At 45.1% G+C, this 17,375-nt stretch overlaps 1 protein-coding gene across 1 annotated transcript in view; it reads left to right on the forward strand.

Moving 5' to 3' along the window:
* The first annotated feature begins 560 nt into the window (after positions 1–560).
* The window catches only part of CTNNAL1 (catenin alpha like 1), a 45,573-nt gene continuing 28,758 nt past the window's right edge, over positions 561–17,375 (forward strand). Inside the window, exons 1-3 of the mRNA XM_081152071.1 lie at positions 561–780; positions 14,286–14,475; positions 16,211–16,398. Coding sequence (XP_081008197.1) covers positions 634–780; positions 14,286–14,475; positions 16,211–16,398 — 525 coding nt within the window. The 5' untranslated portion in view covers positions 561–633. The remainder of the gene's footprint in view (positions 781–14,285; positions 14,476–16,210; positions 16,399–17,375) is intronic.

Consider the following 17,375-nt stretch of genomic DNA (forward strand, 5'->3'; position numbering starts at 1 on the left):
TTCCAGTGGGACGAGACGTGCGTGGAACCCACTGAAGAGTGGTCTCGGGAGACAGACGGGGCAAGGCCAGGAGGCGGGGCCGTGCCGGGGCGGGGTTTCTGGGCGAACCTCAGACAAAAGCGCGGGGGGCCGCTCCGGGGGCGGGGCTCGGCGGCGGCGGAGCGGGGCGGGGGCGGGGCCGTCCCAGGGGCCGGCCGGGGCGGGGGCGGGGCTCGGCGGCGGCGGAGCGGGGCGGGGGCGGGGCCGTCCCAGGGGCCGGCCGGGGCGGGGGCGGGGCTCGGCGGCGGCGGAGCGGGGCGGGGGCGGGGCCGTCCCAGGGGCCGGCCGGGGCGGGGGCGGGGCTCGGCGGCGGCGGAGCGGGTCGGAGGCGGGGCCGTCCCAGGGGCCGGCCGGGGCGGGGGCGGGGCTCGGCGGCGGCGGAGCGGGGCGGGGGCGGGGCCGTCCCAGGGGCCGGCCGGGGCGGGGGCGGGGCTCGGCGGCGGCGGAGCGGGGCGGGGGCGGGGCCGGCCCAGGGGCCGGCCGGGGCGGGGGCGGGGCCCCGGGCGGCGCGGGTGCAGTGCCGCCGCCGCGGGCGGGCTGGCAGGCAGGCGGCGGGCCCGCAGTGGCGCGGCGTCCGGGCAGCGCGGCGGGCGGATGGCCATGGCCGCCTCTCCGGGCCCCGCCGGCGTCGGCGGCGCCGGGGCAGTGCAAGGCTCCGGCCCACCCGGCTTCGGCTTCGACTCAGGACTAGAGATCAAAACTCGGTCGGTGGAGCAGACGCTGCTCCCGCTGGTTTCCCAGGTAAAGTGGCTCCGGGCCCGGCCCCCGTCTCCCTCTGCCCGCGGCCCGCGATGGCGGCGCGCTCGCGCTGCGGGGCCCGGCCGGAGGCAGCCGCTGCCCCACATTCTCGCCCGCATGACGGCGGGGGGTCGGGCCGCGGGTCTGGGTCGGGGACCCGCCTCGGCGGGGGCGGCGGGAGCCGGGACCCTTCGAAATCGCCAGGCGAGGCCGAGTGGGCTGAGCGGCAGTGGGGACCGCGGGGCGCGGACCCGAGCGCCCGGCCAGCAGGTGCGCCGCCGGCCTGTCCCACGGACCCGCCCGGGGCCGCGGCTCGGAGGGTGGGCGGCCGAGCCGGGCCCCGGGAGGCAGAGAGGACCCCGCGGGGGCCCCCCTGGCGCGTAGGGGCCCCCTGGTCGCGGATCTCCAGCCCACTGCCGCTCACGTTGGCATCCCCAGCCCACACCCGGACTGCTGGCCGCTCTGCGGGGCATCCCTGCCCGCCTCCAGGTCCAGCGTGCTCGCCCCGAGGCCTTTGTCCCTTCCCCCTGCCGTGCGTGTTGGCTCGCCGGGCTCCCCTGCACCCCGGGGCCCCGGGCCCCTGCCCCTTAACCTGCTGGCTCACTCCAGGTGGCTTTTGTCCGGCCTCGGAAGAGTGAAGTGAAGGACTGTCTGATAGTTCATCCGGATACACATCTTTTTGCCAAATCCCATTTGGGATTTATGCTTGATTGTATTTGCTGGTCCTGGCAGAAGCCTGGAGTCAGCTAACCGACGCGCTCCGTCGCAGGGAAGTTTTGGTTACGTGCGCCAAGGTGTAGGCCGCCCGAGGGCGCGAATTCCTCGCCCCGACGGGCTGTCCTGCGCCAAGCCGGGGAGTGAGTGCGCCCTCGGGGGCGCGTTGGCGGTGTGTGACTCACAGCTAGATTTGCAGCGTCTTTGATGACTCACACTAATATTGCGAACATTGTAGAGGTAGAGAGGATCTTAAAGACTACCTGATTCTGAATTTAAAAAAAAAATTTTTTTTTCTTACAGCATCCTTGACACCTGGTCGCCAGTCCCTTTTTTAAACCTGTTCATTGATGGGGAGCCCGGAGCTGGTCCATAGAATTTTAAATGCTATCTCTTCTCCATCCCACCCCTGCAGATATCCAAAAACAGCACACATACCCCTAGATTTCTGTTATGCTGATTAAATGAACAGCTCAGTTTTCTTCACCCGGGCTCATTTCAGCCTGGCTAACAGGACAGGGAGTGAACCACACCTGACAAGCCCCCTCCCCTACCCCCTCCATGTCCGACAGAAGCACTGACTGGTGGGAAGGATTTCTAGGATCAGTTAGTAATGTCTGCACTGCTTCCCTTCTCCAAAAGACCCCCCCCCCATACAGCCACAGACCCAAAGGAGAAATACTGGAGTCGTTTTAAGAGACACAGAGATGAGAGCGGTGGAGTTCAAGCCGACAGTATTTTATTCATTTATTTAACATTGGCTATATGCCAGGCCGTGTCCTAAGCACTTTATAAATGTTAACTCATTCTCATAACAGCCCTGTGAGGTGGGTAGATGTTTATTCTCGTTATATGGATGAGGGAACTGAGAAATAGCGAGGTTAAGTAACTTGTCATGGGACCGAACTACAAGTGTCAAACTGGGGTTTGAAGCCTGGCTGCAGAGTCTATGCTCTTAGCTACACCACCTGCCGAGTCCTTTCTAGAAATTAGAAGCAGTGATGAGGTCAGCTAGGAGTAGATACAGAGAAGAGTCTACAGTGGGCAAACAAGCTCTGGAAGGTTATTGTAATCTGAAGAAATGGTAACTTTTCACAGTGTCACTGTTAAAAATGTATCAGTCCTACAGCTCTGCGTTGTGTAATTCTGGGGTGAAAGGGTGGAGAGAGTAGGAGAGTGGGGAGGAACCTATGAATCGCTGCTGAGAGTTAATTAGAGGTCAGTGCCAAAGAGGGAAATGCCAGTTTTTTTCCTTCCCTATTAAAGAATCATTCAGGCCCATGGCTGAGGTTCTGCATCCCACATGTTATGCATCCACAGCAATATCTTTAGCATAATACCGTAACTGATGATCCTAGTGATTGACTGTACTCAACAAGGAAAAAGTTAAATTATCCTTAAAATTTGTTTTAAATGTATAAAGCATGGCTGGAACAGAGAGGAAAATGTGGAGTACAATTAAGAATGGTTTTTACTATCCGGTTTGGCTCAGTGGTTAGAACATAGGCCCATGGACTGAAGGGTCATGGGTTCGATTCCCCGTCAAGGGCATGTACTTTAGTTGCAGGTTCCCCTCCCTGGTCAAGGCTTCTGTGGGAGGCAACCAGTCGATGTGTCTCTTTCACATCAGTGTTTCTCTCTCCCCCCCCCCAACCTCTCCCCTCCCTTCTACTTTCTAGAAATCAATGGAGAAAATGTCCTTGGGGGAGGATTTTAAAAAAAAAAAGAAAGAAAGAATGATTTTTAAGTTTCAGAGAATGTTAGCAGATTAAAACTGCAGCTCTCTAGAAAACATGTCCAGGAGCCTCCTTTTCTAAGGATGCTGCATTGTTACCCAACTCATGCTTCATCACCTTACCCAAAAAAAAAATATTTTAAGCATTTTAAGAAAGGATTTGTTGTGTGCTTACTAGTTGTTGCTCTTCGAGGGTCTTGTGTTCTAGTTGGAAGACAGAACATGTACAGAATAGCACGTGCCAAGTGTCAAATGAACATTATCCAAGAGAAGGCATGGATGAGTCAGGAACGATGCCACGGAGGAGACAGTCTTGAGGTGGACAAGGAGGACTAGCACTGTACAGTTTAGTGAGTTTCTACTCTGATACCATCTAACCTCTGACTCTCCAGGCGAAAACTCTGGGTCACTGGCCTTATTTTAGGAATGCAAGGTTGAGTCAATATTAGACAACTATATACAATTTTCTGCATTCACATATTAGAAAAGATACATTTTCTTATAATTAGAGGCAGAAAAAGCATTCAATTCAACTTCTAATCATGATAAAAAGTACTTGGCAAACTAGTAACAGAAAAAAACTTCTTTAACCTGATAAAGCGTATTTGCAGGAAACCTAAAGTTAACATCAAGGCGACAAGTCAAAAAATATTTTGGCCTAGCCGGTTTGGCTCATTGGTTAGAGCATCTTTCCTCGAACTCAAGGGTCCTGGGTTCAATTGCGGCCAAGGGCACGTACTTCAGTTACAGGCTCCATCCCCAGCCCCTGCTGGGGTCAGGGTGCATGCGGGAGGCAATGTGAGAGATGCATCTCTCACATTGATGTTTCTCTCTGTTTCTCTCTCCCTTCCACTCTCTGAAACGCAATGGAAAAAAGTATCTTTCGGTGAGAATAAAAAAAAAAAAAAAAAAAAAAATTTTTTTGCCTCCCTTACTTACCCCAACCGGGCATTGGGCTGGCAGCCTGGGTATGTGCCCTGACCGGGAATCGAACCTGCTACCTTTTGGTGTACTGGACAACGCTCCAACCAACTGAGCCTCACTGGCCACGCCTCAACAGGATTGTTAAAGGTAGAATTTGATACAAGTAATTCTAAAATTTATATGAAAAAGTAAAGAGCCAAGAATAGCCAGAAGGGAAGCAAGGTGGGTAGACTTACTCTACAAGAATTCTTCTTCTTCTTCTTTTTTTTTTTAATATATCTTTATTGATTTCAGAGAGAGGAAGGGAGAGGGAGAGAGAGAGATAGAAACATCAGTGATGAGTCACTGATGGGCTGCTTCCTGCACGCCCCCGACTGGGGATCGAGCCAGAAACCCGGGCATGTGCCCTGACCGGAATCAAACCCCAATCTCCTGGCTCCCAGGTCAGCTCAACCGCTGAGCCACGCCCGGCCGGGCGAGATTTCAAAGCTTATTATAAAGCTACAGCAAATTAAGACAGCGTGGGTGTAAGAATAGAGATGGACAGATTAGTGGGACAGAATAGAGAACCTAGAAACAGACCCACATGTATATGGACACTTGATAAATGACAGAATTGGCACTGCTGGTCAGTGGGAAAAGGAAGAGTTTTTTTTTTTTTTTTTAAAAAAAGGTCTGGGACAATCGGTTATCTAAATAGAAACATAAAACTGGGTTCATACCCCTAAGAGAAACTCCTGTGTGTGAATGAGAGACATGGATTGGAATTTTGGTAGTTTTCTTTTTTACTTCTAATGACCCCAAACTGGAAACAACTGAAATGTCTTTTAACAGTGGGGTGTTTAAATAAACTGTGCTCTGTTCATACAATGAGACACTGTACAGCAGTGAAATGAATGAAGCACCGGCGTCATCAATAGGGATGAAGCTCAGAAACGTAATGTCGAATGAAAAACAATTAAAGGTTCGACAGCTAGCAAAACCAAACCATCTGTCATTTAGGGACATACCACGTGCAGTAATAAGGGAGTGATGAGCAAACATCGGGACGGTGTTTTTTTCTGGGAGCGGGAGGGAGTGATGTAAGGGGGGACCCACGGGACACGTGTTGTCGGAGGTACTGGCAATATTTTCTTAAGCCTGGTGGCGGCTGCATATGTCTTCCTTTCATTTCTTTAAACCGTACGTGTATATGTTATGCCCACTCATTTGTTTTATATTTTCTAACTCAGTTTTTTAAAAAGCTCTGGGCTAGGTCCCAAACATATTTTCAGCAGAACAACTCCCTACCTTCTTTAATAATCACTTTATTCATCCTGTCAGAGCTCCCACTCCCGGTCTTAAGATGCCTTTGTGAAGGGGGGATCTGCCACTCAGCCCCACCCTAGCCGGGAATGTTATTCCACCACCCACCCGTCCTTTCCTGGCCCTGACAGGCTGACTGCCCTCGCCGCTGGCAGACCCTTACATTTCTGAGCAGCTCGCCCGGTCTTCCCGTTCCTCTCTGCAGAGTCCTGGTGGCTCTTCAGGACCCTTGTCTCACTAAGCTGGAGATACACAGGGTACACAGGGGCCCCCTTTGCTGATTGGTGTATGTGAATATATGTGCGTTTTTAATTGCAGAGGTAAACACGAAATCCAAACACTACAATGGTATAGAAAGTAAGTGAAAGTGCCCTTTTTCTGCCTCTTCAAGCATCTCCTGTGATTTGGTGTTTGTTTTTGTTTTTTTTTGTTTTTGTTTTTCATATTGGTTTCTATAGCCAATGAGCTGATTTTTATGTGTAATAATTTTAAGCATTTACTGATGAGTGACAACGGAAGAATGTCTAGCCTTAAAAAAATTATTATAGGAGTTTATTTGAGTCAAAGTGACGACAATTGGCAGGAAGCAAAATCTCAACAGATTGAGGAAATGCTCGGGAGGATGGCAGTTTTGCAGCTTATTTTATACACTAGAATCAAAGGAGGAGACACAAGGAGGGGGGAGATTGCGTGAAGTCCACCACGGGTGGTAGGTTAGGGAGGTGGGAGAAAGCAGCACTGGGAATCTCTGAGATTAGATAAAAGGCAAAACAGACGCACACGCGGTGGGCCCGGCCAGGGAACGTCTGCAGCGCCGGGAGAAGGCTGGGGGCAGCAAGGCAGCAGAGTGCTGTGCTCCCCTGCGGCTGGCTGGGCCCTAAGGGGTCTGGAAAAGGTAATTCTCACATCCCCAAGGAATGTTATCGTAGACGCGCAAAGACAATAGACAGTTTCAGAGGTAAAGACTGACCTTTGTTGTCTGAGCGCATCTACGAGGACATACCTTGGGAAGGCTGCCCGGGACTACCCTCCGTGGCCCGCTTCCAGTTGCTTCCAGTTGCCTCCAGTTGCTTCCAGTTGCTTCCAGTTGCCTCCAGTTAGGAATCTTTACGTTCAGGCCGCACTGTGGTTACTCTCGGCCTCTGGGTTTCTAAGGCCCGCCAGGCGGCCTTCCCTGGGCTGTCAGGGTGAGTGCGTGGCCCCTTTTCCATCCTCATGAGTTAAGCCCAGAGACAAACTTCTCTGACCTGGGCTGGCTCCCTTCTCCAGGTCCCAGGGAATTAAGGCTTTGTTCTTTTATCTGGGCTGCTGCCTTTTTTTTTTTTTTCTTCCCGGTCTTCGCTTACTTTCTTGCCTCCCCACAAAATAAGTAAGTAAACTGAGAAAATCCATTTCAATCAAGAGATTACTGTCAGTTACTCTAGAAAATAAGAGAACATCACAAGCATGAGGAAAGAACGGATTCTAGAAGTGTCATCGTATAAATTATGTAGTGTTTACTACATACCAGACACTGTTCTAAGGACTCTATTGACATTTATTCATTTATTCCCCACAATGACCTGACGAGATGGGCGCTCAGAGTAGCCCTGTTTTCACAGATGAGAACACTGAGTCACAGAAAGTTTCCATGAGTTGCCACATGGCAGAGCCAGAATCCAAAGCCAGGCAAAGTGACACCAGAGATCACGCTCTTACTTGCAAGGATATACTTTGTTAGAGACTGGTGCTTCATGACACTCTTTGTTAGAAGGTATCAAGTAAGCCCCGGTTCTTACACTTTTATTCCACAGCAGTTCTTCAGTGTGGCAGATTCTCTTTCTTCCCCAGGGGCTCCCTTCTCTGCCCTCTTTTCCGGTTCATCCAGGCATCTCCAGGTTGTGACTCCCGATATAATATGCCTGCTATTTTGCAGACTAATAGCTAAAATATTTTCTGGCACATTATATCATTTACAAGGTACTTTCACCAGCTGTCTTTTTCCCTTGATCCTTAGACAATCCTGGGAGAAAGGAGAAAGCGTAGCAATTAAAAGTGCAGGTAATTTACTGGCTTTGTGACCTCGGGCAAATTCTTAGCCACTTCAGGTTTTAGGTCCTTTATCTGTAAAATGAGGTTGATAATAGTATTTGCCTCATAGAGATATAACCATTAAAAGACTTAACCCATGTAAAACACATAAAATAGTGCCTGCTACTGTTGTGCTTAATGTTAAATGTTACCCATTTTTATTTTTTGCATGATGAGGAAATTGAAGTTTGATCTGAATTTTGTAAAACTGTGTGTTTAAGTATGTTTATGTATAAGACAAGACTGAAAGAATTATGCCAAAATGCTCACGGCATAGTGGAATTAGGGGTGATTTTTATTTCATTAGGCTTTTCAAATTTTCCCACTTTTTTTTTTTTTTTAAAACAACATGTATACTTTTTGAACCTCTCTTTTTCAAAGTTTGAACATCACTTTAGGATATAAGTAGACCTTTTGGTGAGGAACTTTGTAAACTGCCGTGGCTCCTCTCACGGCCCGTTTTACGGGCATGCCTGCGTTTGGACTGCACACTTCCAGGCTGCTCGGAGTAAGGGAAGGCAGCCACCTAATTATGCACCTGGGAGGATCCTCCTAGTGAGAGCAAAGTGTGTGTTTCAGGCCCCAAATACAGTTGGTATTTTACTCTAATTGCAGGCTCTTTTCTTTATGATTGAAAATTTAAAGCTTTATGTAAATAAAGGATTTAACGAACACAACTGAAACTCCTTCTCACGCCAGAGTCTCTTCCTAGGTGGTCGTTTGGGATAATCAGTGGCGATCAAATCACTGTTCTCCAGGCGACATGAAGAGTTCCTAGGCTGTCAGGGGTGGAGGAAAGCTAAGCTGGTGCTAGAGGATTCGTATTTGTTTCCCGGCTTCCCAGCAGCGTGACCCACCGTCATCCGCAGAATTCAACCTTAGCAACCCTTCTTTGACGTAATAACCTAATGGCTTTAGGTAATGTTTTATTTTGAAGAAAATGTTCTGGAACCCTCAAAGGAAAAAAAGAATCAGGAAGATTGAAAACCTCCACTAAAGGAAAGAAAACTGGGTGGACTTTGGTGTCAGACAAACCTGGGTTCCCATTCTAAACCAGGCCAATACTTAATTTCACTCAGCCTGTTTTCTTATCTTTAATAATACCTAACGATTAAATAAGAGCTAATTATAATATACCCGAGTGCTTGCCATAAACTGGGTACTTTGTCAAACACGATATGTGGATCAGTTCATTTAATCCTTTTATCAACGTCATAAGGCAGAGAAAGGCAGTACTGTGAAGTGGTTAAGAGGCTAGGCTCTGCAGTCAGAATGTCTCCTTGATGTCCAATTTCTTTACATGGTGTCCAGATTCCTCTAGGGTTGTATTTAAAAGTATGGCCTTTGCCAGCATTGCCCTATTATCAAAACCAGGAAAGGACACTACCAGGAAAAGAAACTACAGGCCAATAACCCTGATGAATTTAGGCAAAAAATTATTGTCCTGGCCAGTGTGGCTCAGTTGGTGGAGTGTTGTTCCATGTACCAAGAGGTCCCTGATTCCATTCCTGGTCAGGGCACGTGCCTGGGTTGTATCAACAAAATACTAGAAAACCAAATTCAACAGCACATTAAAAGGAGCATGTACCATGATCAAGTGGGATTCATCCCTGGGATGCAAGGATGGTTCAACCTGTGCAAAGCAATAAATGTGATACATCACATTAATAGAATGAAAGAAAAAAGATCATGATTATCACAATAGATGCAGAAAAAGCATTTGACACAATTTAACATCTTTTCGTGATGAAAACTCTCAACAAATTGGGTATAGCAGGACCATATCTCAACATAGTAAAGGCCATATATAAGAAGCCCACAGCTAACATCATCTTTAATGGTGAAAAGTTGAAAAGATTTTCCTCTAAGATCAGGAACAAGACAAGGATGCCCATTCTCACCACACCTATTCAACATAGTACTGGACATCTTGGCCAGAGCTATCAGGCAATAAAAAGGCATCCAAACGGGAAAGTAAGAAGTTAAAATTGCCTCTATTTGCAGATAACATGACCTTATATATAGAAAATCCTAAAGACTCCGCTAAAAGACTGTTAGAACTAATAAATTCAGTAAAGTTGCAAGATTAAAAAAAAAAAAAATCAACATACAGTCAACTATAATTAAAAATAAAATTTTAAAAATAGAAAATAAAGGTAGCATGTCATCCCCTGCTTGAAGATTCTTCTTGGTTCCTATAGTAATGGAAGGGAACTAGACTTTTGGTAGTGAGCATGCAATAGAGTATACAGATATCAAATTATAATGCATACCTGAAATTTATATAATGTTATTAACCAGTGTTACCTCAACACATTTAATTTAAAAAATTAACTTGCAGAAATCAGTTTTTATATGCTAACAACAAAATATCTGAAAAAGAAAGAAAGAAAAACATTCTTTTTACAATCACATCAAAGACAGTAAATTACTTAAGAATAGATTTAACCAAGGAGGTGAAAGATCTGTACACTGAAAACTCTAAAACACTGAAAGAATATAAGAAGATACAAGTAAATGAAAGATAACTCATGTTCATCGATCAGAAAAATTGATATTATTAAACTGTCCATACTACCCAAAGCCATCTATAGATTTAAGACAATCTCTACCAAGATTCTAATGGCATTTTTTTGCAGAAATAGAAAAACAATCCTAAAATTTGTATCAAATTAGAAAAGACCACAACTAGCCAAAGCAATACTGAGAAAGAAGAACAAGCTGGAGGCATCACACGACTTGATTTCAAACTATACTACGAAGCTACAGTAATTAAAACAGTATGGCACTGGCATAAAAATAGCTACATAGTCCAAGGGAACAGAACTGAGAGCCCAGAAATAAGCCCACACATTTATATATATATATACATATACTTTTTATAAGGCAGCCAAGAATACTCACACATAATGGCCAACAGATGCATGAAAGGATGCTCAGCATCACTAATCATCAGGAGAATGCAAATTAAAACCACAATGAGATATCACCTTGCACCTGTTAGAATAGTCTATTATCAAAATGATGAGATATGTGTTGGTGAGGCTGTGGAGAAAAGGGAGCCCTTGTGCACTGTTGGTGGGATTGTAAATTGGCACAGCCACTATGCAAAACAGTATGGAGGTTCCTCAAAAAATTAAAAACAACCACCAAATGATCCAGCAGTCCCAATTCTGGGAATATACCCAAAGGAAATGAAATCAGAATCTTGAAGAGCTATCTGGGCCCCCATGTTCACTGCAGCGTTATTCACAACAGCCAAGCTATGGAAACAAGCTAAGTGTCCCTCTATGGGTGAATTGATAGAGAAGATGTGGTACAAATATACAATGGAATAATATTCAGCCTTGAGAAAGAAGGAAATCCTGCCATTTGCGACGACATGGATGGACCTCGAGGGCAGTATGCTAAAATGAAATGCCAGACCGAAAAGGCAAACACCTTATGACCTCACTTATGGATGGAAACCAAAAAAACCAAACTCATAGAAAAAAAAGTGTGGAATGGTGATTGCCAAGGGCTGGATGGTGGGGGAAATGGAGAGATGTTGGTCAAAGGGTATAAATTTCCAGTTATAAGATGAATAAATTCTAGGGATTTAACATACAGCATGGTGACTATAGTTAACAATACTGCATTATATACTTGGAAGTCAGTAAGAGAGTAGGTCTTAAATGTTCTCTCCACCATACACACACAAAAATTATGTGAGTTGATGGAGGTGTTAATTGATTCTCTTGTAATCATTTGCAATATATTGTGGAAGCATTTGAACATATATCAAATCGTCACATGGTACACAAACTTACACAATGTTTTATGTTAACTATATCTCAGTAAAGCTGGACAAAGTATGGCTTCAGATTATCTGACCGAATCTTGGCTTTACCACTTAATGGGTGTGTGACCTTAAATGGGCATCTTTTAATGTCAGTTTCCTTATGTGTAAAAAGGGCATAAAGTAGTGCCTAGGTCCTAAGATTATTGTGAGGACTGAATTAGGTTATTTATGCAAAACATTATTTCTGCCTGCCAGAGATGCTAATGCTATGTTAATGTACCCCATTTCTCATGCCAGGGATTTAGAGGTCTTCTCTGATAACACCAATCTAATCTATTAAGCAAGTTATGTATATTCAAGACATTCCCCAATTAGTCCATTTTCTTCCATCTTGACTATTGCCACCTTGTTTCAAGCCAGTGTCATCTTTCACCTGGACTATTGCAGCAGCTTTCTAACTGGTCTCCCTGGTCCTACTTTTGCCACTTTAACAATCTACTGTTTCCCCAGAAGAGACTCTTCTTTTTAAAAACTTACATTTGGGATTGCATTAGTTATTTACTGCTGCAAAATAAATTACCCCAAAATTAATGGCTTACAACAACAAGCATTTCTTATTTTGGTTTCTGTGTGTCAGGAATTTGGGCGTGACTCACCTGGGTGGCTCCAGACCACTCACTCGTGTGTCTGTTGGCAGGAGGCCTCAGATCCAATGCAGCTGTTGGTCAGAGGCCTCAGTGCCCGGTCAGGCTGGTCAGTTGTCTTCCCGACATGGCAACTGGCTTCCCCTGGAGTGAATGATCTCAGAGAGAGGGAGTAAGATGGAACCCGAAGAGCCCTTAGCACCTGCCCTCGGAAGTAGCATCCTATCACTCCTGCTTTATTCGAAGTTCAGCCCAAACCAAGGAAAGAGCGATGAAGCTCTGCCTCGAGAAAGGTGAAATATCGAAGAATGTGGACACACATCAGAACCACTAGAGAGTCTCACTTTCCTGCTTCTGTCACACTTCCAGTAAAATACAAGCTCTTTACTCCAACTCGCGGCCCTAATAGCTGGCCCATGCCTACCTGTTGGGTATCGGTCTTACACTTGCCCTCTGGCCCACCGTTCTTTAACCACTTCTGGTCTTACTTCATTCCTTAGGGCACCTCCCCCTTTTTTAAAACGACGTTTCTTCTCCCTAGAATGCTCTTTCCCTGAAGTTTGCCAGCTTGGCTACTTGATATCATGTACATTTCAGCTTAAATATCATTTTCTCAATGAAGAAAGATGAACTAATCGAAGCTACACGTATACTTTCTATCACATTACCCTATTTTAGTATTTTACATAGCATTTATATTAAATTTTTTGTTTTGTTTACCTAGATATGTGATTATTGTGTCTCCCCTGATGCGAGAATGTAAGCTCCATGAAAGCATGGGCCTTTCTTGGTCATTGCTGTTTCATCATTGCTTAGAATTTTTTATTTTTAAATGTATCTGTTGATTTCGGAGAGAGGAAGGGAGAGGGAGAGAGAGATGGAAACATCAATGATGAGAGAGTCATTGATCGGCTGCCTCCTGCATGCCCCCGACTGGGGATGGAGCCTGAAACATGGGCATGTGCCCTGAACGGGACTCCGGCTGTGACCTGGTTCACAGGTCGGCGCTCCACTGCTGAGCCATGCTGCCCGGCTCATTGCTTAGAATTTTAGTTGGCATATGATAGGTGTGCAACAAATATATTTTGTTTGATTGAATTATTGTTGCTCTACTAGACTGCTAACCAAACGGAGGGAGGATTGTAAGGGTTTTTTACAGATGCATCCTCAGGACCTGGCATCTAGGAAATACTTAAAATTTGAAAAACAGTATTTCAGATGAGGAAATTTAGAGAGATTAAATAAATTTCCCTAGGTCATTTAGCTAGTAATGACAGAGTTAAGGCTCACACCCAGGCCTTCCTGATTCTAAACTATTAATACTATAACATATAAAATGCTTGGCGCATAATAATAGTGATTCCTTTCCTCTTCTCTTAATTCTCTATCTGGTCTTTGTTAATATATTTATATAAATCATTTCAAAGTTATGCTCTGTGGAATGTACTATTTGGGATCTATATTTTTTATGTAACATTCTTTAAGTGTTTTTATATGTCAGCAAAGTTCATGTGCTAATTTTGTAAGACATTTGAAGATTTATCTTTGTTTCAGCCACCTTAACTTGTCATGTTTTATTTTAGGGCCTGGAACCAAATGTTCAGATTCTTGGTATTTCATTTATTTTGAGTCCTCAACAAAACTGGGAGTAGCATAAAACATTTAGATTGTAATGGCCATTCTCGGTATCTGTTTAATTCAGTGAACATGTATGGCACACATGCCATTTTGTATAAGCTATGAACCTGCGCCAGGCAACGGAGAGGAATGCAAGGTGAAGGTGCTGTCTCTAGCCCTGGCCGGGCAGCTCAGTTGGTTAGAGCTTTGTCCCGCTAACAATCAAGGTTGCAGGTTCGATCTCCATCAGGGCACATATAGGAATCAACCAACGGGTGGAGCAACAAATCGATGTCTCTCTCCCCCCTTTCCTCTCTCTCTAAAAATCAAGAAATAAAATTAAAAAAAAGATGCTGTCTACTCTCATAGCAGCTCAAGTCATGGCAGAAGAACCTAGACGTGAAGTGCTTTGATTTTCTGTGGACTTTTTGAATGTAAGGATCTACCCTCTCCTTCTTTTCTCCTGTCCTGAAGATTTGTTGAAATATCTGGAGGGCTTCTGGAACTGTTTGCCCCAGATGTCTGCCCTTTCGTGAACTTGGAATTGTTATCAATGGAGGCATTGTCCTGCCTCTTGGTTGAAGCATTAAACTATCAATTTAGTCTGTGGCTAGTCCAGTATGCCAAACTTAATGTACTTGGCCTTCATGATATAGCTTAAAAAAAATAAGATATTGCGATAAAATTTAAACAGATTGCTCTTATTTTTTATTTTTAGATTACCACCCTTATTAATCATAAAGATAATACCAAAAAGTCTGATAAGACTCTGCAAGCCATTCAGCGAGTAGGACAAGCCGTCAACTTGGCAGTTGGAAGATTTGTTAAAGTAGGGGAAGCTATAGCCAATGAAAACCGGGATTTGAAAGAAGAAATAAATATTGCCTGTATTGAAGCTAAACAAGCAGGTATGTGGATGTTGATAGCGAAGCCTGTTTATGCCAGTTGTATTGCTTTGGATATGATGACAAATTATTGTCTCATTTTGAGTAAAGATGTGCACTATGATTTGGCCCTATGATTACAGGTGCCTGGGACATTAAAGGCCAGGATCAGCTTCTAGGACTATTGAACTTCTCGTGGCTCGAGTCTTAAATCTGAAACATTGAACTCTTTCCCTGGGCAGGGTAGGGACTACCACCATCAGCACTGAAATGTGAGAGGTGGAGGAGTGTGAGGCATGGACTCCACTCCGTCTTTGAGGAGCATCTTAGCCTACTTGTCTGAAGCTAAATCGATCATCTCCCATGCCATGCCTTTCTGATTTTAAGTACCTTTGGTTCACAACCTTGTGGCCATTTTTTTCCTTTTCATTTTTCCTTTCCTTCTTGTCTATTCAGGTACTAACTTTATATTTTCTTTTCTCAGTATCTCCCAAATTAACTCTTTATTTTATTTTTATTTTTAAAGATTCCTATGGCTTCCATCCTAGTAAGATCCTTCTTCACACCCACAGTTGAAATAGCTGTCGGATTAGTAGCCTGTCAGTCTTTCCTCTCAGGTCTATTTTATATGCTTCCACCAGGCTGATCATCCTAACCTTGACTTTGATTACCTAGCACCCTGTGCTCTGTCCATTAAAGTTCAGGTACTTTCACTCAAGATCTTTAGCTCTTAGGCGGATTCCTTGTGGGCGCATGTAATATCATTGACAAAGACTGCTTTTGTGAGAAAATCAATCCATTATGCACTCAGCTTTATTTAGGACTTAAAAAATTATCTAGAACATTACAAGTTGATTAAAAGTTGTTGTTTTTTTTAAGTTAAAAGTGAGGTTTAGAAAAAATGTACATGCTGGTTCCATTTTTGAGTGGAACCGATATTGGTATTGTTTTATTGATTGAGCATTGCTATTAAAGGTCAAAAGGTTTTGATAGCAACAGTGAAGAGCTTCTTCTGGAGGGGTGGGAGTTCACTTGGTAGAAAGGTTCATGCTGGGTGTCGTAAGAAATACCAGTTCAAACAGCAAGCCTGAGTGAGGGGCGGCCTGCGGATTGAATTCTCAGGAGGGACGCTTTCCTTTAGCTTTGCTTTTCCACCCAGAGCCCAAGCTGGCCAACAGATGAACTCGCTTATTGTTTCCCTTTGCCTGTGGATGATTTTTCTAGGCCCCCTTTTCACTGAGGATGCTTCTCGTTGGGGCCCAAAGCCCTGTCTTCTCTCCCTGGGTGTTCATAACAACTCAGGTGCCTTTAGGTGATGGAGATGGGCCGTGACACCCCCCACACATCCCCCTCCATCCGCCACCCCGGCCAAAGCCTTAGCAGCCGCTCACTGCTCTACCTTTAGGTTAGTCTTTGGTGACTGGCTCCTGGGGTTTCTCTACTGTTTTGGAGAACAGGAGGCTTTTAAAATCAGGCAGTTTGCCATACCCCTGGAATCTGAAGTTATAATCGTTTTCAAACTTGGTGAAGAGAAAAATTTGTCACGATTCTTAAGAACGTGCTGTTATTTTGTCAGTAGAGAGCTTCATATGTTCATCTTTGTGCTCATCCCGGAGCAGCTGTTTCTTGTTCCTGAAAGAAGACTCCGGAGCTGAGTTTCTGCCCACTGTGCACATTACCTTCGAGACTGGAGAAAAGTCTGGATTTTAATTCAAGTGTAATTACCAATTTGACATCTCTCCCTTGCCTTTCTTGTTAGGAGAAACGATCGCAGCACTGACAGATGTAAGCAGCTTGAGTCGCCCAGAATCTGGAGGCCAGATCACAATTTTTACAGACAAAACAGGAGTTATAAAGGCTGCGAGATTACTTCTTTCTTCAGTGACAAAAGTGTTGCTGCTGGCAGACCGAGTGGTCATCAAGCAGATAATAACATCGAGAAATAAGGTACTTGCCTTTCTGCTGTTTCTCTACCGGATCTTAAAGGGTTGTTCAAAAAGTTTTTTGTTGTTGTTTTTTTAGGTTTAATTGCAGGTAATTTGGCAATGCTTGTCTATTTCAGTTGTTTATAACTAATTGTCTATAGCTTGAAAGTGGTGTTTCTTCTATTCCTGTAATTCCTAAATGATGTGTGTACTGGGCCTAAACATTTTCTTAGAAAACTATTATGTACTTATTGAGACTTTTTGGTGAAAGCCTTTTATGTGTACAAATTCGGAAAGAAAAGCTGAACACCGTGACAATGTATATAGTAGAAACCTAGTTGATAAAAATACTGATTCCTCAGTGCCTTTTTTTCCCAAGTTAGAGAGTAACAATTTTTTAAAAATATGATTTTTATAGATTTCAGATAGAGAGAGAGAGAGAAACATCAAAGATGAGAGAGTCATTGATCGGCTGCCTCCTGCACGGCCCCCATTGGGGATCGAGCCTGCAACCCGGGCATGTGCCTGATCTGGAGTCGAACCCTGACCTCCTGGCTATAGGTTGACGTTCAACCACCGAACCACACCGGCTGGGCAGGAGTAACAATTTATAAGCTTACCCACTCTACAGACTTTCTCCATGCAAAGTCCCTAAATATTACTGAATAATTACAAGACATAGGGAATAGATTTAAACTGTTCCGGCGTCTCAGATCATGGTGATCCTCAGTCAGGGGGAAGTCGGGGGGTAGACAGCCACCTCTTTCCCTGGTAATTCACTAGGCAAGCAGGAAGGCAATTAGCCAGGGAAGGGACAGGCCCAGTAGCATTTAAGGGAAAAGCTACCTGACGGGTGTGGAGTGAATCAGAAGTGTATGTTTAAAGAGAAAAAGAACCTGGAGAGGTGACTGGACCGGGCAGTGCTAGAGGAATAAAAAATAACCTTCCTCCCTTTGGAGGACGGCGGTTCTGCTCAGGGCGGCGACCTGCCTTATCTGC

This window comes from Miniopterus schreibersii, assembly GCF_964146895.1.
Source record: "Miniopterus schreibersii genome assembly, chromosome: 11".
Lineage (NCBI taxonomy): Eukaryota > Metazoa > Chordata > Mammalia > Chiroptera > Miniopteridae > Miniopterus > Miniopterus schreibersii.